This window comes from Mustela lutreola, chromosome 8, assembly GCF_030435805.1.
Source record: "Mustela lutreola isolate mMusLut2 chromosome 8, mMusLut2.pri, whole genome shotgun sequence".
In the NCBI taxonomy this organism is placed as follows: Eukaryota; Metazoa; Chordata; class Mammalia; order Carnivora; family Mustelidae; genus Mustela; species Mustela lutreola.
In genome coordinates this window covers 95,605,058-95,629,924 of record NC_081297.1, presented here as the reverse complement: position 1 = coordinate 95,629,924, position 24,867 = coordinate 95,605,058, and the positions used below count along the sequence as shown (strand labels likewise).

At 36.2% G+C, this 24,867-nt stretch overlaps 1 protein-coding gene across 3 annotated transcripts in view; it reads right to left on the bottom strand.

Moving 5' to 3' along the window:
* Positions 1 to 24,867, bottom strand: part of LRP6 (LDL receptor related protein 6) — a 170,996-nt gene that overhangs the window by 25,030 nt on the left and 121,099 nt on the right. For all 3 annotated transcript variants that reach the window (XM_059186068.1, XM_059186071.1, XM_059186069.1), the window contains 5 exons: positions 21,037 to 21,239; positions 18,726 to 18,937; positions 17,587 to 17,777; positions 8,078 to 8,287; positions 5,264 to 5,389 (listed from right to left, as the gene is read on the bottom strand). In XM_059186068.1, the coding sequence (XP_059042051.1) occupies positions 5,264 to 5,389; positions 8,078 to 8,287; positions 17,587 to 17,777; positions 18,726 to 18,937; positions 21,037 to 21,239 (942 nt within the window). The remainder of the gene's footprint in view (positions 1 to 5,263; positions 5,390 to 8,077; positions 8,288 to 17,586; positions 17,778 to 18,725; positions 18,938 to 21,036; positions 21,240 to 24,867) is intronic.

The window sequence follows — 24,867 nt, the reverse complement described above, 5'->3', positions numbered from 1 at the left end:
AAGGGAAAAAATAAAATGAGATGAAATCAGAGAGGGAGACAAACCATAAGAGACTCCTAATTACAGGAAACAACCTGAGGGTTGCTGGAAGGGAGGGAGCAGGAGAATGGAGTAACTGGGTGATGGACATTAAGGAGGGCAAGTAATATAATGAGCACTGGGTGTTATACAAGACTGATGGATCACTGACCTCTACCACTGAAACTAAGAATACATTATATGTTAATTAATTGAATTTAAATAAAAATGAATTAGCAAGCCTGTTACTTCAAGGAAAACAATGGCAAACATCACTATACTTTTGCAACATATTATAACACTGGAGCTTTCAATCAGAAATTATAATTTTGGAAAACCTGTATCCAACACTGCAAGCTTGACAGATTCCCCCTACTTAAAAAAAAGTTTTTTCTAATGAGATTGGTGGTGATATAAACACGTGATTTTTGATATTGTTTAAAATCTGAAGATCTGGAATTTCTGACTGGAATTCTAGTATTTCCAAATGACCATGGTGTAAAGTTACAAAATCATGCCTGGGTAAAATATCCATTCGGAGCACAAAACAGATCAATGGTTTTTAATATAAGAGATTATAAAAAGTTAATATGGTTTCAAATTCCATACAGCAACTTAACCTACAGAAAACTACCACTTGCAATATCTGATACAGAATTCAAGATATATGCAATATTATTTGAAAAGACTATTACTATAGCTCTGTTCACCAACTACACTTCTGTCTGAGGCTAAATTTCCTTATGTATTTCAACCAAAATCACATACTATAACAGATTGAATGCAGAAGCAGACATGAGAATCCTGCCACCACTGAAGAGATTTACAAAAATGTAAAAACCATGTCGCATTTCTCACTAAAATTATTTTGTTTCAGAAAACATAGCCAACTTTAACAGGTTTAACTTGAGAACATGTAAGGGTTTATTATTATTTTTAATTTTTCAATGTTCTTGGTTTTAATTTCAACCACTAAATATAGATAAACATAACCTCTGCAAACAAAAGGTGTTTGGGGTCCTCAATAATTTTTTAAAATGTAAAAGTTGCTGAGGTTCTCTGAGAATTCCCATTCAAGCCCTTGTTTCTGCAAATGAGGATACTGAGGCTCAGAGACGCTAAGTGACTGCCCAAGCTCACAGCGCTTCCTATAAAGAAGTGATAATTTAAAAAAAAAGACAGGACCAGAAGGGCAGTCTCCTTAGTTTTAGCCCACTGCCTCTACTATTATAGCACAGCAGTGCTGACTTCATTTAAATACCTGTTAGTAAATTTACTAGATACAAGAATTTTATTAACATGACTATGGATCAGAAAACCTTTTATCATTTTTTAAAAGATTTTATTTACTTGTTTGAGAGAGAGTAGGAGAGAGAAGGAGAGAGAATCAAAAGCAGACTCAACACTGAGCAAAGAGTCTGAAGTGGGGCTCAATCTCATGACTCCAAGATCATGACCTGAGCAGAAACAAGAGTTGGATGCTTAAAAATGAAGCACCCAGGCGCCCCAAACCTTTTATTTTTAAAATGGAGAATACTGTAAATCACAGGTGAACAGTTTGCATGGAGTATTTGAGATAGTATTTAGACAGGAATTTGAACCCATTATGTATTCAGCGTTATAACAGATCACGTGGAGATAAAAATAGGTAAAATATATGGTCCATGTTCTTAAAGAACTTTTAATTTAACTGGGGCTAGGAAGAGACTCATTAATACAACACAAAACATCATTCTGAATTGCATATCAGGCAAACTGTGGTAACAGGGCTACAATTCAGAGAAACAGGAGAACAATAATGGCTATTGAAAGTTTAAAGATCATGAGGAGATGCTCCCTGAAAAATAACTAAGGTTTAAGATGGCATGAAAAAAGAAAAAAAAAACTCTGGAATACCACAAGTAAGTCCACTGAGGTAAAGCAAAACAGGACGTGCAACAGTAATCATCAAACTCTAAATAGCCAAACAAAAATAAAGTGAGATACAAAAGGCAATGGATAGGTAAGACAGGTTCAAATGAAAACACATCCTGAAAGTCAGGCAGATGAATTAAAATTCTGTATTTCATTTGCCTCCACAGTAAAATCAATGTTAAATTACAAAAACAAAACAAAAAACACCCCTTTTTTATTTATTTACTTGAGAGAGAGAGAGAGAGAGAGAGAGGATGAGCACAACTAGGGGGAGCAGCAGGCAGAGGGAAAAGCAGGGAGCCCAACTCGGGGCTCGGCCCAGGACCCTGGGGTCATGAGCTGAGCTAAAGGCAGATGTTTAACCGGTTGACTGAGCCACCCAAGTGCCCCCCCCCCGAAAATCTTTTTTTAGAAAAGATATTTCATTTCTTAAATATTTTATTTATTTATTTGACAGACAGAGAGCACAAGTGCAGCAGGGGAACTGGCAGAGGGAGAGGGAAAAGCAGACTCCCCATTAAGCAGGGATGTGGGGCTCCACCTAGGATCCCAAGATCATGACCTGAGCCCAAAGCAAACCCTTAAACTGACTGAGCCACCTAGGCGCCCCTGCAGTTTTATTCTTCAGAACCAAAAAACAAAACAATTAAAATGCCCCTCAACAGAATAAACTATGGCATATTTTTACAATGAAACACTACTCAGTAATAAAAAGAAACAAATTACTGATACACTCCTCTATATGGCTAAATCTCAAAATCTTAAGTAAGAGAATCAGACACAAAAAGAATACATATGGGGCACCTGGGTGGCTAAGTGGGTTGAAGCCTCAGCCTTCAGCTCAGGTCATGCTCCCAGGGTCCTGGGATTGAGCCCTGCATTGGGCTCTCTGCTCAGCAGGGAGCCTGCTTCCCTCCACCCCACTGCCTGACTCTCTGCCGATTTGTAATCTGTCAAATAAATAAATAAAATCTTAAAAAAATATATGCCATGATTTCTACATAAATTTCAAGAACAGGAAAAGCTAAATTATGGGGATAAAAATCAGAATAGTGGTTACTTCTAGAAAAGAAGTGGCTATGGAAGGATACCAGGGTACTTTTTTTTTTTAAGATTTTATTTATTTATTTGACAGACAGAGATCACAAGTAGGCAGAGAGAGAAAGAGGAGGAAGCAGGCTCCCCACCAGGCAGAGAGCCTGATGTGGGGCTTGATCCCAAGACCCTGGGATCATGACCTGAGCTGAAGGCAGAGGCTTTAACCCACTGAGCCACCCAGGTGCCCCCAGGGTACTTTTTTTTAATGACAACATTGTATATCCTGGTTTGTGTGTTGGTAACACATTTACTAAAAGGCTCCATTATTTTAATACATATATTTTTTTAAAAATTTAATACATGCATTTAAAATACTCACTAAATGTGAAGAAAAAACACAAAGGTCTTTTTAAAATATATATATATATTTTTTTTTTATACCTTTTTTTTTTTTAAATAAACATATATTTTTATCCCCCAGGGTACAGGTATGTGAATCACCAGGTTTACACACTTCACAGCACTCACCATAGCACATACCCTCCCCAATGTCCATAACCCCACCTCCCTACCCCCCAGCAACCCTCAGTTTGTTTTGTGAGATTAAGTGTCACTTATGGTTTGTGTCCCTCCCAATCCCATCTTGTTTCATTTATTCTTCTCCTATGCCCTTAACCCCCTCTGTTGCATCTCCACTTCCTCATATCAGGGAGATCATATGATAGTTGTCTTCGCAAAGGTCTTTTAAAAGACATTTTCTAAGTGGAAGATGATATCCTTGACTCAGTTTTATCTATGTTACCATTACATAAAAGTAATTTTTCTAAGATTTGCCTTATAGTAACAACCTAGGACCTGATATGAAAATACTTGCTAATTTTTTTTATTGTGGTAAAATATATGTGACAAAGTTTACTTATTTTTTAAAAGACTTTATTTATTTATTTGACAGACAGAGCACAGGCAGGGGGAGCAGTAGGGAGACGGAGAGGGAGAAGCAGCCTCCCCTCGGAGCAGAGAGCCCAATGTAGGGCTCAACTTCCACGACCTGAGCTTAAGGCAGATGCCCAGCTGACTGCACCACCCAGGGGCCCCAACCTTTACTATTTTAACCACTTTCAAGTATACAGTTCAGTGGCATTAAATACATTCACATTATTGTGCAACACTTGCTATTTTGTGGAAAGACACTTCAAGTACCAGAGCTTAACGTTTACCATGTTTACCACACACATAGTTGCTCTCCCCAACTAAACTAAATGCTCTTTCTCAAAGATCTTCAAATCTCCTACAGTCCAAGCAGAGTGCCTCACAGCTGCTACTCAATGTTATTTACTTTTTTTTACAAAAGTAAACTTAGAATAAAATATTCTTATAATACCATCTTATCAATAATTCTGTATTTTGAATGTATAAACCAGTCTTTGTTCACAGAAGTATGTACTTTATGCAGTTGTCATCATAGAGAAACATGTAAAAAAATTTTTTTTCTATTTAAGTCAAATTTTGGCTACATTCTTTACATAAGTTGATGGTCATAATGTTTAACAGCTGTATAAACTCAGTTATTTTACTTCATTTTCCTATCATTAGAAATTAAATGGCTTTCAGTCTATAAACTGCCACTGTAGAGAAGAGTCTTTTCCCTTCAACTGAATTAACTTAGAATTATTGCCAAGAGGAGAATTTCTGAATTAAGGGAGTGAATATTATTACGTTATTTGATGCTACCACACTATGCTTTAACAAAGGAATGTACCAATTTGTTATGCTCTCATGAGTGATTGAACCAATTTCGCTACCATATTATATTAGAGTGATATTAAAAAAAATTTTTTTTTTTTGGCTAGGTAAATAAGTAAAAACAATAGGCAACTACCTATAGATGTGAATAAAAGAATGTTCTTTTCACTGGATATATTCCTGGCAATGACACATAAACTTTGTAGAATCTAGAATTCAGTAGATGGAGATTATAGGAGGTAGAATTAATTCATTTTTTCACTCTCTGGGGTGAAAAAAGCTACTTTATTATTAGGAAATGCATTCATTCACAAGATTAATTTCCCCCCAAATAACGGCACTTCTAACTTAGTCCCAGGATTAGGTTATGTGCTACCCATCATGATGGATTGATTCACTCTCAAAGTAACCCAAAAGGCTAGGATAGTACAGATGAATGGAATATAATTGACTAATCAAGTTAGGGGAAAGAGAAACTTCATTGCCAAATCACAGAATGCTAGATTAAGTCACAGAACAGGTTAACTGCACAAGAAAATAACATATTTACCTCCGCATGACAGCTCATCTTGAAGCAGAACCAAGTGCATGGGACAAGAGCACCTTGTAGTACCATCTCCTTTTACAAGACAAATATGTGAACAGCCACCATTATCCTGAGCACAAGGGTGCTGTCCTGAAAAAGAAAAAAAAAGAAGAAAAGGAAGGGAGGGAAGAAGGAAGGAAAGAAAGGGCAGCTAAGTCAAAATTAATTATTTATGAATTACCAAGAACACCAAATTTAAAATTACCTTGGACTTAATTCTACTAACAATAGAATATTGTGTATCCTTACACAATTGCAAGGAGGACAATTTAATAATGCAAAATATTTATATCTAACCACTGTCTTTAAATATTTATATATATAAAAAATTGATCATTGAAACTAAAAACATTGCTAGGGAGAATGCAGAAACCTGGACATTATTCTACGTAAAATACAAAAACTCTTCCAAAGATTTTTAACTCAGAAATTCTACCATTCTAACAGATGATTTTATTCAAAAACTGTAGTTTAATGAAATACAGAAATAATGAAATATGGAAAATTAAGAGTTATTATGTTAGAAGAAAAAAGTTCACATGGATTGCAACCACTCATAGACAATCAAAATTATTTGCTTAATCAATTGCAAAAGGTAACTTGCAATGTTACAAATGTTTAATTTCCTTAAATTTGGGCTAAATTAAATAAATACAAACTTGGGCAATTTTTCAAAGTCTGTTTTACAAATTAGACTTAATGAAGTTGCTTTGAATTTTCTACTTAGCCTGTGTTACAAGCAACTTGATATCTGTCATCAGAATAGCGGCATCTACTATAGCCTCCTATTTATTATCTGTGTTCTCAATAACACCTCAGTCCTGCTTCAGTGTGCATGGATGAGACTGAGGGAGGCAGCTATCTGAAACTGAACAGAGGTGTTATACTACACAGATGTCCCGAAACAGACATCAGTTCATACTGCACTAAAACACACAACCTACAAAGTTACAACATTTTAATTCCATGACACTTTTTTTTTTAAGATTTTATTTATTTGAGAGAGAGCAAAAGAAAGAGAGATCACAGAGGGAAAAGGAGAAATAGACTAGCTGCTGAGTGGAGAGCCCAATAAAAGGCTCAATCCCAGAACTCTAAGATCATTACCCAAGCTGAAGGCAGACACTTAACGAACTGAGCTACCCAGGCACCTCCTCCCGGCCATGACACTTCTGATAAACAAAAATCTCACTCTCTTTAAAGTCATTAGAAATTTGAAAAAATGCTTTTCCAAATCTAAGACCATATTTAAGTGTCTAATTATTTAAAAAAAAAAAAAAAGACATTCCCCCCTAAAATTCTGAAAACCTCCAAGGAGATTTTCTGCAATAAAATATTCATTGTCAAGTGAATAAATAGCTTAGAAATTAAGGCCTTATTTCTATTAAATATTCAGCTTGAGTCACATGTCATAAATTAGAATGACAACAATTCTAACTCTAATTCTCAAATGTCTCTAACTTCTAAAAGCTCATCAACAGTGACAACAAAATGAAGACATGAACAAGCAATGGTGTTCCCATTCCACTATTCTCCTTTCATACTCCAGTCTGATTTGAAAGCATCAGGTTGAGAAGTTAAGGAGTTCAATAGTTCTCTCTTTAATATTTCATTTAACATTAGCATTCCTGGGACAATCACATAAAACCCATAGTAGTAATTGCTATGAGAAGTCTTTTGAAATTAACAAGAAATTAAGGCAAGATGATTAGCCATATTCAAAAGCTTTCAGAAAAATTTGAGTACTTTTCTAAGATGAGAATACAATTGAGAAATTTATCTAGAAGAAAACAAAGTATCCATTAAGCAATCTTCTCTAAGTTCACTTCAAAAACTTATGAACACACTAGTTTTTGTTTCTGCTTAATAAAGTTATTCCAAGATAACTATATTATTATATAAATATAATTTTTGTTCTTGTTCAAACTATGGGGGCACACAGGGAACAAAAAAAAATACATACTTTATACCACTATTCTTAAAGGGGTTCAAGATTTAAAAAAAAAAAAAAAGCATGACAAGCAGTCTCTCTCTCTCTCTCTCTCTCTCTCTCTATATATATATATATATAAAACATAAAAATATAGGGGCGCCTGGGTGGCTCAGTGGATTAAGCCTCTGCCTTCGGCTCAGGTCATGATCCCGGGGTCCTGGGATCGAGCCCCTCATCGGGCTCTCTGCTCAGCAGGGAGCTTGCTTCCCTTCCTCTCTCTCTTCCTGCCTTTCTGCCTACTTGTGATCTCTCTCTGTCAAATAAATAAACAAAAAAAAATCTTCAAAAAAATTAAAAAACATAAAAATATATATAAATATATATTACATATATAAATATCTGAGGAAATTTTTGAAAATGAGCCAGACCATTCCTTTCCCCCACTCCTGTTTTATGGGGAAAAGGTGTTTAATTTGAAAAAGCTCCCAGGTGAGTTCGATGTAAGGCTTTAAAAACACAGTTTAAAAAATTGGCAAGATTAAAAGTGCATGAAAATCTTTTAAAAAAAGGGTAAGAAGGAGCACTTGGGTGGCTCAGTTAACTGTCTGCCTTTGGCTCAGGTCATGATCTCAGGGTCCTGGTACTGAGTCCCTCAGAGGGGAGGCTGCTTCTCCCTCTGCCCCTTCCCCTGCTCCTGCTCTCTCTCAAATAAATAAAATCTTATAAATAAATAAATAAGTAAAATTTTAAAAAGGTAAGAAGACAGACAGGAACATCTTAATTCAGTCTTAATTTCTTACAATAAACATGATTCCTGCAATTATCAGTCTGCCATCAGCACTTACTATATTCCTGAAGATTCAGCTCTTTCACTGCATGAATGTCACTAAGCTGGGCAATTCGAGCCTGGACTTTGGTTCTACCCTCTCGACCTGTCATGTCAATTTTTTCAATCATTTGCTGCTGCTTATCAATCCAATATAGCCAGTTTTCAAACACAGTCAGTCCCACAGGCTGCAAGATATTGGAGTCTTCTAATACTATCCGGTTGGCACCTTGGAAAAGAGAACATTCAACAGAAATGATTCATGTAGGTCAAATCAAACATTCAGCAACTTCTTTTGATTCCGAAAGTATTGAAATGGAAAATATAAGGTATCTACCACAAAAATTAAAACGCATTCTGAAAAGATATAGACATACCACAGAACAGACTAGACATTTAAATACAAACAAAAGCAAGTAAGTGCCCAATACATAGTAAATACTCTAGTTCAAAGAAACAGAAAACACAGAGTGGTTTTCAAAAATTTTTTTAAAGGCAGAGTCCACTTTTCAAATTACATTTTATGAAAAGCCTTAACATATAAATCAGATAAAAACGGACTTCTTTGGATAAAGCAGTGGTGGTGAGCCCAGAGCTCTGAGCTCTTGGCCTCCCCTATTGCTGAGTACACCTGAGGCCTCTGTGAAGAACCACTCCACCCTCACGCCTTCTGGCCACTCAGAACACAGAAAAAATGACTGATTCAAAGATTATCTGGTTCAAACCACACCACAAAGTAAGAATTCTTTCTACAACATCCCAGACATGGGATGTTAAATCTGAACAGGCAACCGTTCTACTGTTGAACTATACGGAAGTTCTTTCACACAGTGTTGAAATCTGTGCCCCACTCTCTCCATCCCCATAGTTTCTCCCTCATTCAAAAAGAAAAAAATATATTCATTCCCCCTCCTCCCCATAATAGTCCTTCAAATAGCTATAGAACATTTTCCTGCTACCTAAGTAATGAGAATTTAATTAAAAAAGGGCCTTAGTTTGTATTTTAGAAATATCAGGGGAAGTTCTAGGAAAGAGGCAAGTGTAATGCTAAGTTTGATAAAGGGAGAAAAAGGGGGAGATGCTCCAGATGAGAAGTCACTGCCTAAGTCAACATTCAGATCAAGGGTGGGTTAAACACAAATTTTCTTAGGCTCCTAAAATTTGTAGTAAAAAGTTAAGGTAAAACCCCGTAAAGACAAACAAAAAAGCAGAGCACAAAATTATACAAAATTCAGAAATTGGAACAGACCAGGGACATAGCAGCCCATAGAAAACTAAAAGCCTGCAGTTCGTGAAGCCAGCAACAAAATCAATTAGCTCAGGAACTGGGAGCACCAGGTAATTCAAAACAAAACAAAGGGAGGAGTTATATGGTTGGGGCTGAGAGAAGAGGGCTGATTGAAAATAAGTATAAGAAGTTATTCAGCTCCTGGGTCTCCTCCCTTCCTTTATTAGGAGACCGAACATATACTTTCTAAAGAGGATGAACTAGATTTTAACACACCAGGCAAAAACAAAGAGGTGGTGCCATACATGGGATTTTACAGGGGCATTGATTAAAAGTCTACTTTCTAATTGGTGAGACTCTCCATTATAAGTTGTCTCTTTTCCCACTAGATTCCACGAATTCTAGCAGCCAGCTTTTATCCTCCTACAGAAGACTTTCCTATACCCCTATAGAAAAAACAAACCAACAACAACAATAATCAAATAAAACCCCTGAAGTTTCCAAGAGAAACAAACTTCAGACAGTGTCACCTGGGAATCCCATTAGAAAACAGCCAGGTGTCCTTAAGATTCCTACTCCTTCACAGGCAGCAGCAATGGGAAAGGCAGCATTTTTAATGCCTCACTATTAAATATAGACAACTAAAGATCACCAGATATTTAAGGAAAACAATTTTTAAATTCAAAGTCCAAAACGAATAAATAGAATAAAGAAATTTAGAAAAACAGATGCAATTAAAAGCAGAAAAAAACCCCAAATCAATAGCAACAAAACCCTAAAAAACATGCTGTTGTGATGGGAGCAAGACATCCACAGAACGTAAGAGTCCTTGGAAATTAAAAATATGATACCTGGGCGGGGGGGGGGAAGAGGTTTGGAAAAACAATTTGAAAAACTCTCTCAGAAAGCAGAACAAAAAGATAAAGAGATGGGAAATGAGTGAGAAAAACACAGTTATAGTCAAGATCCAACAACAGAGTAGAAGTTCCAGAATGAGAAAACAGATCATAAGAAACATTAAAACACACACACACACACACACACACACAAAAGAAACCCCCACCCAAAAACCAGCTTTCCAGAACTCAAGATGTAAGTTTCCAGATAGAGAGGACTTGCCAGTTCAATGAAAGAAAGAGACCAAGAGGGAAGTCAGGGAGAGATCACACAAAGGCACATTATCATTAAATTCTACAACATCTGGGAAAAAGAGAAGATATTAAAAGCTTCTGGAGGGGAAAATAAAGGATCACATAAAAATAGTCAAGAATCACAATGACATCAGACTTCCCAACAACATGAGATGCTTGAAGACAACAGAGATAGCTCTGCCTTCAAAACTGGGTGAAAACAGTTATAAAACATGAATGCTATATACATCTGAATTATCAACCAAGTCTGAGGGGAAAAAAAATTCAGACAAATACAAAATATTTTAACCTCCTATAAACTCCCTTAAGAAGCTAATAGAGGGGGCACCTGGGTGGCTCAGTGGGTTAAAGCCTCTACCTTCGGCTAGGGTCATGATCCCAGGGTCATGGGATCAAGCTCCACATTGGGCTCTCTGCCCAGCAGGGAGCCTGCTTCCCCCCCTCTCTCTTTCTGCCTGCCTCTCTGCCTGCTTGTGATCTCTGTCTGTCAAATAAATAAATAAAATCTTAAAAAAAAAAAAAAAGAAGAAGCTAACAGAGGATGTGTTCTAGCAAGAAAAAGAAATTAGCCAGAGAAATGGAATCGAGTAAATAGGTTTCAGCACCAAGGAGACTGGCAAGTACATTACCAGAATTAATAGTGAAAAGAAGTTGGCCTAAAAAGCAAGAAAATTCACACTGGAGCAAATGATAAAGAAATTCAAGAGGCATGCATTCAGTTAAAAAGAAAAAGGATGGACTGCTCAATGAACCTATTCTATAGGTACTGAAACAATACTTATATTAGACAAGATTAACTTGGGGAAAAAGAGCTATAGAAAGAAACATGCTAATGGTAATATTTTCGTAGCCATAAATAATAAGTATGAACTTTAAAATTATGAGGGACCCCTGGGTGGCTCAGTCATTAAGCGTCTGCCTTCAGCTCAGCTCATGATCCCGGAGTCCTGGGATCATGCCCAGAGTTAGGCTCCCTGCTTAGTGGGAAAACTGCTTCTGCCTCTCCCACTCCCCGCTGCTTGTGTTCCCACTCATTCACTCTCTCTCTCTCTTTCTCTCTCTCCATCAAATAAATAAATAAAATATTTTTTAAAAATATAACTATCCTGGCAGGATGGGAGGAGAGTTCATATGAGTATTTTGGGGCTATATAGTTTAAGACAACAAAATATTTATTTTCCATCAAGGGAAGTCAACTTGTGATGTCTTAAATTGAAAAATCAAGAAATAGCTGTTTTAAGCAAGTTATTTTAAAAATAACAAGCAGATGTCTCAGCATGGGAATTGAGAGTAGTAGGTAGGACAGAAGACTTGTTTCTTGTTATAAACTAAGTAGAAGCATTTGATTTTCACAAATATTTACATGTATCACTTCAATGAAAATTAAAATTAAACCTAAAATAATAAGAGTAAATAAAAAAGATTAGCTGATGGTAGTGTGAGGATGGCTTCAAGTGGTCCTGGAGAAAAAAGAGCTGTCAACAGTGTCACTGCAGGATCCCAAACATGATAAGGACCTGATCTATTTTAATGGTACTTTTAAATAAAACTCTGGAGTCAACAATGAAAAAACATGTTCATTTATTCAATAAACTACGCAAGTACTAAATATAATCCAATGTATAAGGCTCTGTGGGAGGTTAGAAATATAAAGTAGAAAGAGAGCCCATGATAAAAGTGTTTGTTTGTGAATATATAATGAAGGGGGAAAAAACCCAACTATCAACATTATACTAACCTTTTTCAGAAAACAGAAAAAGAGGAAACAATTATTTTCATGAGGCTAATGTAACCTTGATGGCAAAATGCCAATTTTGTAAGAAAGAAAAATTATAGGGTACTCATCCTCATGAACACAAACACAAACATTTAAACAAAATCCAGCAATATATAAAAAGGAAAATGTAGCATTTTCTACAATGCAAATTAGGAACAGAAGGGAACCTCCCTAATCTGATAAAAATGTCATCTACAGAAAAACCTTAGTAGATAATACCTAATCATGAAGTACTGAATGCTTTGCCCCAAATTAAGAAAAACAAAAATAAAACAAAACCAAAAAACCCAAAATTCTATTATTCTATTCAACATTGTATTGGAGGTCCTAGCCAGAACAATAACGCAACAAGGAAAAAGAAACCTTCATTAATTTGTAGATAAATGGTTCTATGATGTTCAAATCTTAAAGAAATCACAGATAACTGAATTTAGCAAGGTCCCTGGGTATGAGCTCATAATAACAGAATGAGAGAAAAAAAAGTAACTATTTTTTATTCCTGCCACAGTCAGAAAATGAAATATTAAATATTTAGAATACTCTTTACCACTAACATTCAAACGCCTCAAATACCAAGGAATAACTCTAATGAAAAATGGGAAAGATCTCTATACAGAAAACTATAAAACACTGAGGGAAATTCAAGTTTTGAATAAGTGGAGGTATATACCATGTTCATGATTTGGAAGACCAATATAAAAAATAGTAATTCTCTCTAAATTGACCTATAAATTCAAAGCAAACCCAGTCAAAAATTCTACTAGGTTTGGAATTTTTTGGTGGAAACTCAGAGGCAGATTCTAGAATGTAAATGGAAATAGGGTCAACAAATAGCTATCTTGAAGAAATATTAAAGATGAACACTGCCAGAGAAATTTGTTATAACATTATAAACAATTAAGACAATAAAATATCACATAAGACAAAGTGACCAAAGGAACATTAGATTCCAAAAACAAACTCATACAAATACAGTCACTTCATTTATAACAAAGATGATGTTGTTAGAGAACAGTGGAGAAAGAATTATCTTCTCAAAAACTGATGTTAAATCAAATAGTAATATGGGGAAAAAAATTTTTTTAACCCCTACCTCACAACATACACACAAAAAAGTTCCAAATGGATCATACATCTCAATGAGAAAAGTTAAAAATTTGGGGGGAAAAAAACCCACAAGAGAATATCTTTGTGACTTTGCAGTAGGCAAAGATTTCTTAAATAGAACATAAAAGGTACTAATCTTAAAGGGAAAAATTAGTAAACTATACTGCACTAAAATTAAGAATTTTTTCATCTAAAGATACCACTGGGAGAATGAAAAAGGAAATCACAAACTGGAAGAAGATTTATGTAATATCTCTCCTTCTCTACAGAGGAAAGTGTAAAGATATACTAAAAATTATCAAACAAGACCTAAAAAAATGGAGGGATATGCCACAGTCATGAATGAAAGACTGAATTACTTAAACATGCCAATTCTCTTCCAATATATATGTAACTTGATAATGGATAAACAGTCAGATAAAGAATTTTTAAAAATCAGTAGTAGAAAAATGGGCAATATAGCAATTCACGAAAGAAATAAGAATAACTAATAAATTAATATCAAACAGAAGTACAAATTTTATTAATAAGATATACTTTTTAAACTATTGGACTGGTAAAAATTTAGAAGTCTAACAATATCAAATATGAGAGGGACAACTCATATACTTCTGGTGGGGGGGGTTAAATTGATATAATCACTGAACAGCAACCTGGACAACTGCTCAACATGAATGTATACATAGCACATTACAGAGCAATACTACTACAAGGTTTAGGGCCACAGAGAAATGTTCAGATAACTGCATAAGAATACTCATTTTTAAAACACTGCTTTTAATGCCAAAATGCTGGGAATAGCAGTTTAGACAGACAGAATAAAGTGTAGAATGATTCATACAATGAAGTACTATTTAGTGATGAAAATAAGTGAACAGAATTATAGATCAACAGGGATTATCTCAAAACTATATGTGAAAAATTCAAGCTACAAAGGGATACATGGGAATATTATATTAAGTTTAAAAACAAAAAAAATGTTCAAATGCATTTGTGTGTAGGTATGGTAAAAAACACACACAGAATACAAAATATGCATGGCCATGAAAAACATCAAAAGTTATCTCAGGGAAAAGAGGGAGGAGAAAAGATTTGGGAAGGGATATGTAAGGGCTTCAAAATTCTAATGTTTCATCTCAAGTAAGAGAGGAGGAAGGGAAGCAAATATGGCCCCAAACTCTAGATTTAACAAAGTTGGATGGCAGGAATTTTATAATTTCTGTATGTTGGAACTTTATAATTTCTGTATGTTGGAACCAATTAAGGGTGGGAAAAAAGAAATGCACTAAAAAAAATGGAAGTTTGGGGAACCTGGGTGGCTCAGTGGGTTAAGCCTCTGCCTTCAGCTCAGGTCATGATTCCAAGGTCCTGGGATCCAGCCTCGCATCGGGCTCTCTGCTCAGCAGAGAGCCCGCTTCCCCCCACCCCCCGCCTATTTTTCTCTCTCTCTGTCAAATAAATAAATTTAAAAAAAAAGAAAAGGAAGTTAAAGTGTTACTAAGTGTTACTAATAATAGTGTTTTGGATTTTTTTCTTCTTTTTCTTTTCTAAGCTGTTTTTAATGGACATTGCTTTTAAAAACGAAAAGTAAACATCACAAATGCAAAGAGAGGGAAGAAAAGAAGGAGAAAAAACCCCACCCTCAAGACTAAAAAGAGTTAAAACACTAACATAAATAACTATTATTCAAATTAGAGGTGACATATGAGATACAAGTGATCCGATGAGGGAAAGAATATACGGTGTGAGGTATGTGTACATAAATGTGTGCATGACCACAATCAGAAAAGGCATAATGGAAGGAGGCACCTAAATCTGAAAAGATCGAGTATTTTCTAGGTTTTAGAAAAATAACAAATATATTCAACATAAAAATTCAAATGATACAGAAATAAATACTCTTAACAGATTAGTATGCTAGCCTTCCAGTCCTTTCTCAAGATATATCTGCTTGCTTATTCCTTGAGGAACATACAAACATATACATTCGTATCTTTCTTTCTTTTTTTCTTATTAACATATAATGTATTATTAGCCCCAGGGGTACAGGTCTGTGAATCACCAGGTTACATACTTCATAGCACATACCTTCCCCAATGTCCATAACCCCGCCACCCTTTCCCTACCCCCTCATGAAGATATTTGCAAACGACCTATCAGATAAATGGCTAGTATCCAAAATCTATAAAGAACTTATCAAACTCAATACCCAAAGAACAAATAATCCAGTCAAGAAATGGGCAGAAGACATGAACAGACATTTCTGCAAAGAAGACATCCAGATGGCCAACAGACACAGGAAAAAGTGCTCCATATCACTCGGCATCAGGGAAATACAAATCAAAATCACAATGAGATGGCACCTCACGCCAGTCAGAATAGCTAAAATTAACAAGTCAGGAAATGACAGATGCTGGCAAGGATGCGGAGAAAGGGGAACCCTCCTATACTGTTGGTGGGAATGCAAGCTGGTGCAACTACTCTGGAAAACAGCATGGAGGTTCCTCAAAAAGTTGAAAATAGAGGTACCCTATGACCTGGCAACTGCACTACTGGGTACTTACCCTAAAGATACAAATGTAGTGATCTGAAGAGGCATGTGCACCCAAATGTTTATAGCAGTAATGTCCACAATAGCCAAACTGTGGATAGAACCTAGATGTCCATCAACAGATGAATGGACAAAGAAGATGTGGTGTGTATATATACATGATGGAATACTATGCAGCCATCAAAAGAAATGAAATCTTGTCATTTGCGATGACGTGAATGGAACTAGAGGGTATTATGCTTAATGAAATAAGTCAATCAGAGAAAGACTCATATGTTTTTTAATAGTATGTATACCTATTGGTATGAGTGTATACATACACATGTGTATACACAGTATAAATATTTTTAGAGAGCAAGCTGTCATCAAATGTAGTGTGTGTGCAGACATATATAAAGTTAATTTAAATTTTAAACAAAACTTGGGGCACTGGGGTGGCTCTATCGGTTAAACATCTGTCTTTGGATTGGGTCATGATCCCAGGGCCCTGGGATGGAGGCCCATGTCATCCTGCTCAGGGGAAGTCTGCTTCTCCCTCTCCCTCGGCAACTCACCCTGCTCCTTCTCTCACTCATTCACTCACTCCCTCTCCCAAATAAAATCTTTAATAAATAAATAAATAATTTTTAAACAAAACGATCTTAATAAACATTGTTATGCAACTTAGTTATTAAAAATTATCCTCCTATGTCAGTGCACACAGATCTACCTCATATTTTGGAAAATGATTGTAATATTCTATACACTAGATATACCAGAATGTTTCTTTGCAACAAACTATTATAAATAATGCTCACAGGGACCCTTATACAAATGGGTATTTCTGTAAAAAAAAATAAAATAAAAAAATAAAAAAGCTATCCACAGGGGAAATTCACTGGCAAATTGCCCTCCAAAAAGATCTTACCAATTCCATTTATACCAAAGTGCATGAGAGCATGCCTTTCTTTACCATTTTGACCAATGTTGGGTGTAATCAACTTTAACATATTTTTGCCATTCTGATAGACATAAATAATGTATTATTTTAATTTCATTTACCTGATCACTAGTGAGGCAACACAGAGTTATTTGGACATCAGAAATTGGGGGGAGGTGAAGTAACTATGATTTAGACAGAGGTGTGAAGACAATAAAAAAGTAAAAGTACATGTGAAGAACCAAAAAATGATTTAATTTGGTTACAACACCAGCAATGGTAAGATTATTTGAGTTTGACGATGGGTTTGTGAAAGGCAAATACCAAACTAAGTATCCAACTAGACTTTTTCTTCAGGTTCTGAAACTATCCTGAAGATTTTTTTAGTAGCAGTGACATGATTAGAAACCATGCTTCAAAAAATTTAGGAACAGTGTATAAACTTTCAAGGGGGGAAAATCAGCAGGGAGGAGATTTCATAGGCTAGACCCTAGGCCAGAGAAGACAAGAACATAAACTAGAACATAAAAATTAGGAAGGGAGAAGTGATGCATTAGAAATATATTATTTACAGAGCCCAAATCAAGAAAATCAGGAAATTATTAGATAACAGAGGAACTAATCATGTTGACAGTTGAAGAAAAAGTACTTCCCAACAACATGATGCTAATTACCCTTTAGTAAATAGAACTGTAAAGAAATGTGCATAAAATGAATAGGATGGAAGAAAAATACATGTTTAACGAATCATCTCAATAACTCAAATTAAAACAAGGAAAAACACTTCTTGGGTACCTGAGAGATCACTGCTTTCAATTCGCCGGAGATCTGAATCTGCCCAAAAGAGCTTGCCCAATCTGCTATCAAGGGCTAATGCAATTGGTTTACTTAAGCCACTGAAAAAGAGGACCTCCCGTTCTGTTCCATCCAAAGCAGCCCGTTCAATTTTGGGAGACCTTTCCTGAAGATTGGTAAAATACATATACCTGAAGAGAGAAGGAAACAGGTCAGCAAAGAAACCGTGCAAAATGAGAACATTCTTAAGATAAAAGGAGAATATTTTTAAATCTTGTTTTTAAAAGTTTTAAAATATGTATTTTTAAGGCTATGGGATACCTTAATTACTTTCAGTAATAGTAACACAGGTACATAAAAGTTCTTAGGGAGCTAATTTTCACGGATTAAAATGTAGTGATAGAGGTGCCTGGCTTGTTCAGTGGATAGATAACTCTTGATCCCATGGTTTCGAGTTCAAGCCCCACGCTGGATGTAAAGATTCTTAAAAATAAAATGAAGTAATAGACACAGGCATACTTATGCTTTTGGAATATTACAATATATAAATAAAATAAAAGAAATAAAAGAACAGTTAACCAGGAAGACCTGAACACCAAATTTTAAATTCCTTCTCCAATTAGTCTATTTCATAACTAAAACTAAGTCATACATGAATTATTTCTCATATTTAACTTCTAGAGCTCATCTCTTTCCTCTCTTCTGAAATAAGCTAGTTCCCCTGATGAATTCCTTATTCATTCAGGTGCAAATGAGTCTAAATGTAAAGCTCTGTATTGAATGAAGAAAATGTATTGGTTCTTGTCATAAAGGAACTTACAGTAGAAAATATAACCTGAAAAACAATTGAGTGTAAGGTAGAGTACTAAAAATAACTAGAAAGGCACAGATAGAGGGCTGGATACTTGGGAGAGGGGCAAATCACATCTGGCTGGGGTCAGATAGATCAAGGAAAACTTCGTACAGGATGTTGAGGTTCCAATCGTCCTGAAGGTACAGTTAGAAATTAGAACTATAGCAACAGTGACTAAGGAAAGAAATTCTAGGCAGTAAAATCAGTAAAGAACACATGAGATGAAAAGGAAGGCTGCTGAGGGTCTCAGACACCAAGATATCTGAATGCAACTTCAGTAACATACCCCTTCTCCGGGTTCACCACAATGGCTCGAGGTCTGTCTTGCTCGCCTTTTAGTACCACTCCAATTGATCTCCCATCTAATCTTGTTACGTTAATGACATTGGTGGCCTCACAAGTCCAGTAAATGTAGCGGCTATAAATGTCAATGCTGAGGTCATAGGGTTGTATTTCTAGGTTCTGATTTGGAACTGAGCTCACAACCACAGTAAAGCCCTGGGGAAAGAAAAACACATACACACAGAAAATTAGACTCCAAGCCAAAGAGCCCTGAGGTGATCACTCACAATGCTTACACATATGTGGTTACAAACTTGAGAAGGAATGCTCAAGTCTCACCAGACATTCCTTACTAATACATTTTTTTATGGATAATGTGCCTCCTTGTTACCATGCATTTCAAATGTTCCCTTTGGTTACTATGACCTGGGGCAGAGGAGAGAGCGGAGGCCATATAAATTGTTCTAGGGACCTGACAGTGCATTGATTAGAGTGAGGAGGTGGCAGCTGTCTCAGCTAGAACCACTCCTCAGAAATACCACTAAAGCAGTGGTTCTTAACTTGGGGCACTTGGCATGGTATGGAGACATTCTGGACTGCTAGACCTATGGAGATGTAACTGGCATCTAGTGGATAGAGATCAGGGACGCTACTAAACAGCTTACAATGTACAGATCATCCCTCCACAACAAAGACCTATTTATACAGCCTAAAAAATGTCAACAGTGCTGAAGGGGAGAAATTGCTTACAGAGACAATAGCAATTAGGGCTACAAACCACACCTACCAGTCATGTCTTTCTCCAATCCTCAAACCACCGAAAAAAAAATTTTTTTAACAAAGTAGTTAGAGATGTTCAGTTCATCTGTTCTACCCAAATAAATGACACTTCCTTCACTTGGCAACTCTGTGGTAACATATTCCTTAATGAAGCTATCTCATTTATCTTCTGTCCTCGGCTGTATAATAACAGCAATAATATAATTTCTATCTACTACTTAGCCTGTTAGCCCTGGCCTATGTAGTATAAGGTGCATCTGTAATACACCTCTATAACTGTACCCCCTCAACAACCCCTCAACAGCCCCTAAATACATTATCTCCTTGCTATTTTTTTCTGAAATAGTAGACATATCAAAAGTTAGTAATCCAATTTCCCCAAAGTTTGATACACTCAAAATCCATCATCACTGCTATAAGGAAGACTAATAATTATTTATGGCAATCCCAGTTTAAAACTGCTTAGCCACAGAAAGTCATGTAGTATGGAAAACAGCATGCAAACTGTGACTGGTGTGTAAACATAGACAAGATTTGTTAATAGCATTTTCATCCCCATCCCACAGTCACCATATAATAGCCCCTCCATCTCATTAGGTTAGTGATAACATATCCTAGATGTTTTTAATTTTACTGATAAGTTTCCTATCCTCTGAACGTTTTAAAAATAGTTAATAATAATAGAACTGTTATTTACTGCGTCCCCACCTACTATGTAACAGATAGTGGACTATGAGCTTTGCATAGTTTTCAGCTAAAAAGTTCATAAAAGGGGTTCCTGGGTAACTCAGTCAGTTAAGCAGCCTACTCTTGCTTTCAGTTCAGGTCATGTTCATAGCCAGTTCCATACTCAGCAGGGAGTCTGCTTGAGGATTCTCTCTCAAATAAATAAATAAATCTTTAAAAAAGAAGTTCATAAGAATCCTAGTGAGTGACAGAGCTGAGATCAAATTCAAGGTCTATTTGATTTAAAAGCTTCTAACATTCCATGTAAATGGAGCCATAATGGAAAAAACTACAAAAACAGATATGAGTGGCAGCGACAAAGTCATTCCCAACATATGAGCATAAATTTTCCTTGTATAATTTTTAAAAAATTTATTTATTTGAGAGAGAGAGAGAGCATGAGAGGGGAGAAGGTCAGGGGGAGAAGGTCAGAGGGAGAAGCTGACTCCCCGCAGAGTTGGGAGACCAATGTGGGACTCCATCACGGAACTCCGGGATCATGACCTGAGCCGGAGGAAGTCGACTACCCAACTGAGCCACCCAGGCACCTTCCTTGTACAAATTTTAATCCAATGGAATCATCAATTGTTTATTCAAAGATCATTAGGAAGGAAAAAAGCTGCTAGGTCCAGAATTCGAAGTCCCCCCCCCTCTCCTCTTTCCCTCTCTCTCTCTCACAGACACACACACACACACACACACACACACATTCTCTTTCTCTCTCAAGAATTAAGTAAAACAGGATGGTTGGTTACTCCAACTACCAGGAAAAAAAAAAAAAACAGATTTTTAACTGAGCCCTGAATTACCTGGCTGCCATCTTCTTGTGCTTTTCGGATCATGTTTTGTCGTGAGTCAATCCAATAGAGTTGCTTGTCCAGTGGGTCATAGTCTATGGCCCGGACATTGCGAAGGCTGTGGATAGGAAGGATGATGTCAGGGCTCTGCTGCTCATCAATCACCATGCGGTTGATAGCACTCTTTTGACTGAAGAGCAGGAAAGTAGTTGGAGCTTAAAGAAGGACAAGAACAAATTTGAAACACAATTACTCTAAGTCTTGTATCACCCAAGTGTTTGATTAACTTGTTGCCTGTATTTCATACAAAACAAACACAGATGCTAAGGAAGTAGGGCTGAGAACAAAACCCTTTGGAATGTTCCCAGAAACTCTTCTCAAGGTGACACTAATCAGCACTATGCAAACCAGTTATGAATTTATTCAGTGACACGCTGCTAGCCCATTTTGTTCCATCTTGTCCACAGTGGTATAAAAGGAGACTCAATTTCAAGAAGCATTTGATAATGATATCAAAATTCTCCTTGTCCACCAAATGAATAATCCTACTCTTCCGTAACCTATTCTTGTGGGTGGCAGGAACATAGCTTCCATAGGTCAAAGCAAAAGCTTCACGACTGGTTTTAGTCTCAGCTGTCTTACTATCTAGTCACTTGATCATAAGTAAGTCAATGAACCTCTTTAGGTCAAAGTTTGTTCAACTCTAAAATAAGGTTATAATGATCTCATCCTGCTCATTAAGTTGCTCTAAGAATTTTACAACATATATAAAGATACTTTAAAAATTGTAATGCATTATGTCAATTATACTTCAATGAAAAATTATATAAATGTAGAGTAAAATAATTATTGCTCATTATTATCAAGCAGTAGCAGTAATAAAGTTGGTATTAACAGAAATTAAACAAACCCTCATGGACTACAGATACAGGTTTTATTTTGCATTGTGTATATATGATAACTGTAAGGACAGAGAGCCAGTAAAAATCTCTCTCTCCTCCCCTTTCCATCCTTCCTTCTCGTTTTCTCTCACACATACACACAGACACACACAGAACTAGTAAAAACAAATGCGTTATACTCATTAGCTCCGATCCTCATTAAAAAAAACCTTGTATTTATATTTTCACTAAAAAATATTCTGTTCTGATGCTAAGATGATATCCTAAACTTATGAAATGGGGAAATGCAACACAGACTAAATTTCCCTTTCCTGGGGAGTAAGCCACTGATTACTACTATGTAATTATCTTTAATGCAGGCAAATATCTAGAAAACAACAGCACTTGACAGTGCTTCTGACAACTTCAAAGTCTACTAGCATTTTGAACATCTTCATTAAAACATAATATATAAAAATTCCATAATTACACTCTATTCTCTTGGTATCCAGTCATCACCTAAATCCAGTAGAATTTTGTCCTTCTCATGGATACAAACATAAATGGGCGATCCAGAACTCCTTGCTTTATTTCTTCCTAAGCCCCATTCTTCACAACTCCATTATGTGTCCTTCCCTGGTTTACTTTACATTTATACCCAAATGTACATTGGCTTCAATCCCAAAGAAACTCACTGGTATTCATAAAGAAACTTGGTACTCACAACACTAAATTTTTTTTTTTTTTTTAAGTGAAGCATCATTGACACACAATGTTACATTCACAACATAGAAATCCTGCTTTATATAAGTACTTCACTGGCTAAAAGCCCATATCCAGCTTAGAAGATCAGAAAGTATTCCAATGATTCCAGTGGAATCCTTCATTATCTGGAGTTGACTCCATCACATACTGACTTACAACTTTTAGCAGTTTTAGTTGAACCCATGCCTTAAGTAGTAAGAATACATGTCACAACAGAGTAGCTATCTTTTTTCTTTTTTTAAAGAATTATTTTTTTGGCAGTATTACTTTCTTGTAAGTCAAGAAAAAAAGGGGAGGGGCTCTAAACAGTAAGTTTCTAACAGAATAATCACCACTTACACTAAGACATACAATGAAGCTTAGACTAAAGAGTTTTAGTTGCCAACTTCTCCTGCCTGGAAAACAATTAATCAAATTTTTATTTGGCTCCTACTGTTTTACTGGGCTTTTTGGTTTTTGGGAGGTTTGAGTCAGTTTTAACCTTCAATTAGATTCCATAGTTTGGTGTTCTAGAAATGTAGAATAAGATAAAGCCAAATATGGCTCCAAAGAAATGCTTGTTTTTTTTTGTTTTTCAAGATTTTATTTATTTGACAGAGAGAGAGCATGCATAAGTAGGGGGCAGAGGGAGAGGGGGAGCAGCAGGCAGAGGGAGAGGAAAAAGCAGGCTCCTTGCTCTGTGTGTGGCCTGATGCAGGGCTCAATCCCAGGACACTGGGATCATGATCTGAGCCAAGGGCAGATGGTTAACAGACTGAGCCACCCAGGTCCCCTAAATGCTTGTTTCAAGAAGTCTGTGGATGGCATTAACAACATTAGTTGGCTCAGTATTTCTAAGAGGAAGATAATGTTCTGACTTACTTCAATGAAGACTTGATTCAGTCATCCAGTGCTTAAAGTAAAAAAGAATATGCAATTTTATAAATCTAAATCCATCTTAATTTATGTAACCTCTAACCCAATTAACTTCTGCAAATTGGTACTTTAAAAATTGTCATCCAGGCTGAGTCTTGCATTTCCACAATGAAGACAGCTACACAAATTGAAAGATGAGGTGTTACATAGGAGGGAGGTTTTCAGCTCTCTTCTGAAGGTACAACTGTTCACCTGCAGCTTAAAGGGAGGCGACACTCTTGTGTAAGACCTTCATAAACTACAAGGCCAAGTCCATTGCATGTGATGGGCCATTTGTGCACTATGCCAAGGGCACTGAGTATGGACCAACATCCAGTTCACATGTCATTAACCAAGCCATGCACCTTTGGGCATGGCTGCCCGAAGCAAACACCTTTCCTTAATTTGCACAAAGGTGCCACAGAGACCTGGCACCTTAGTAATGAACAAGGGATTCCACAATTTGGCTTCCTGTTTCCTCTGTGACTTAATCTCTTTACTCACTGGCCTCCTAGGTGTTCCTCTGATATGCCATTCTCCCTCCTTAGGCCTTCCCATTTGCTATCCCCTTTACTTAATAGGTCTTCTCCCAGCTATCCACCTCGCTCATTTCCTTATCTCTCTCAGTTCTTGACATAATGTCACTTTATCAGTAACGATTTCTCTGATCATCATATTTAATGTTGCAATCTTCCTCACCCTTTCTTGCTCTTAATACTTCTCCATAACATTTATCTCCTAACCCGTGATATAATTTTACTTATTGGGTTCAATATCTGTTCCACTAAAATAGAAGCTCCATGAGAGTAGAGAGTGATGTCTATTTCATCCACTGCTACATTTTCCACTGGCTCAAATGATGCCCATTATGTAGCAGACATTCAATAAATATTCATTGAAAGAATAAAGGAATAAACACATAAAGAAATATACATTAGATGACAATAACTATGGAAAGCCCTGTAGCCATAATTCTGAAGGTAAAAGAATAAAATTGTTCTAGAAAATTGGGAAGGAAAAGAAACAAACATTTATTTATTTAGGACCTCCAACATATCACTCATCATTCTAGATGTTAATCCCCAAAATTATCACCTCCATTTTTAGGTAAGCAAACTCAGAAATGTTAAGCTTTTCCCCAAGGTCACATAGCTGTTGAATTAAAGAGCACATGTATTTTTCCAAGTCCTGTCTGTACTGCTTCTTCATCCTTTTATTTAACATGATTTCTTGAATCATTACTATTTACCAAGCACTGTTGTAGGCACCTAAGATATATCAGTGAAAACACAAAACAAAACAA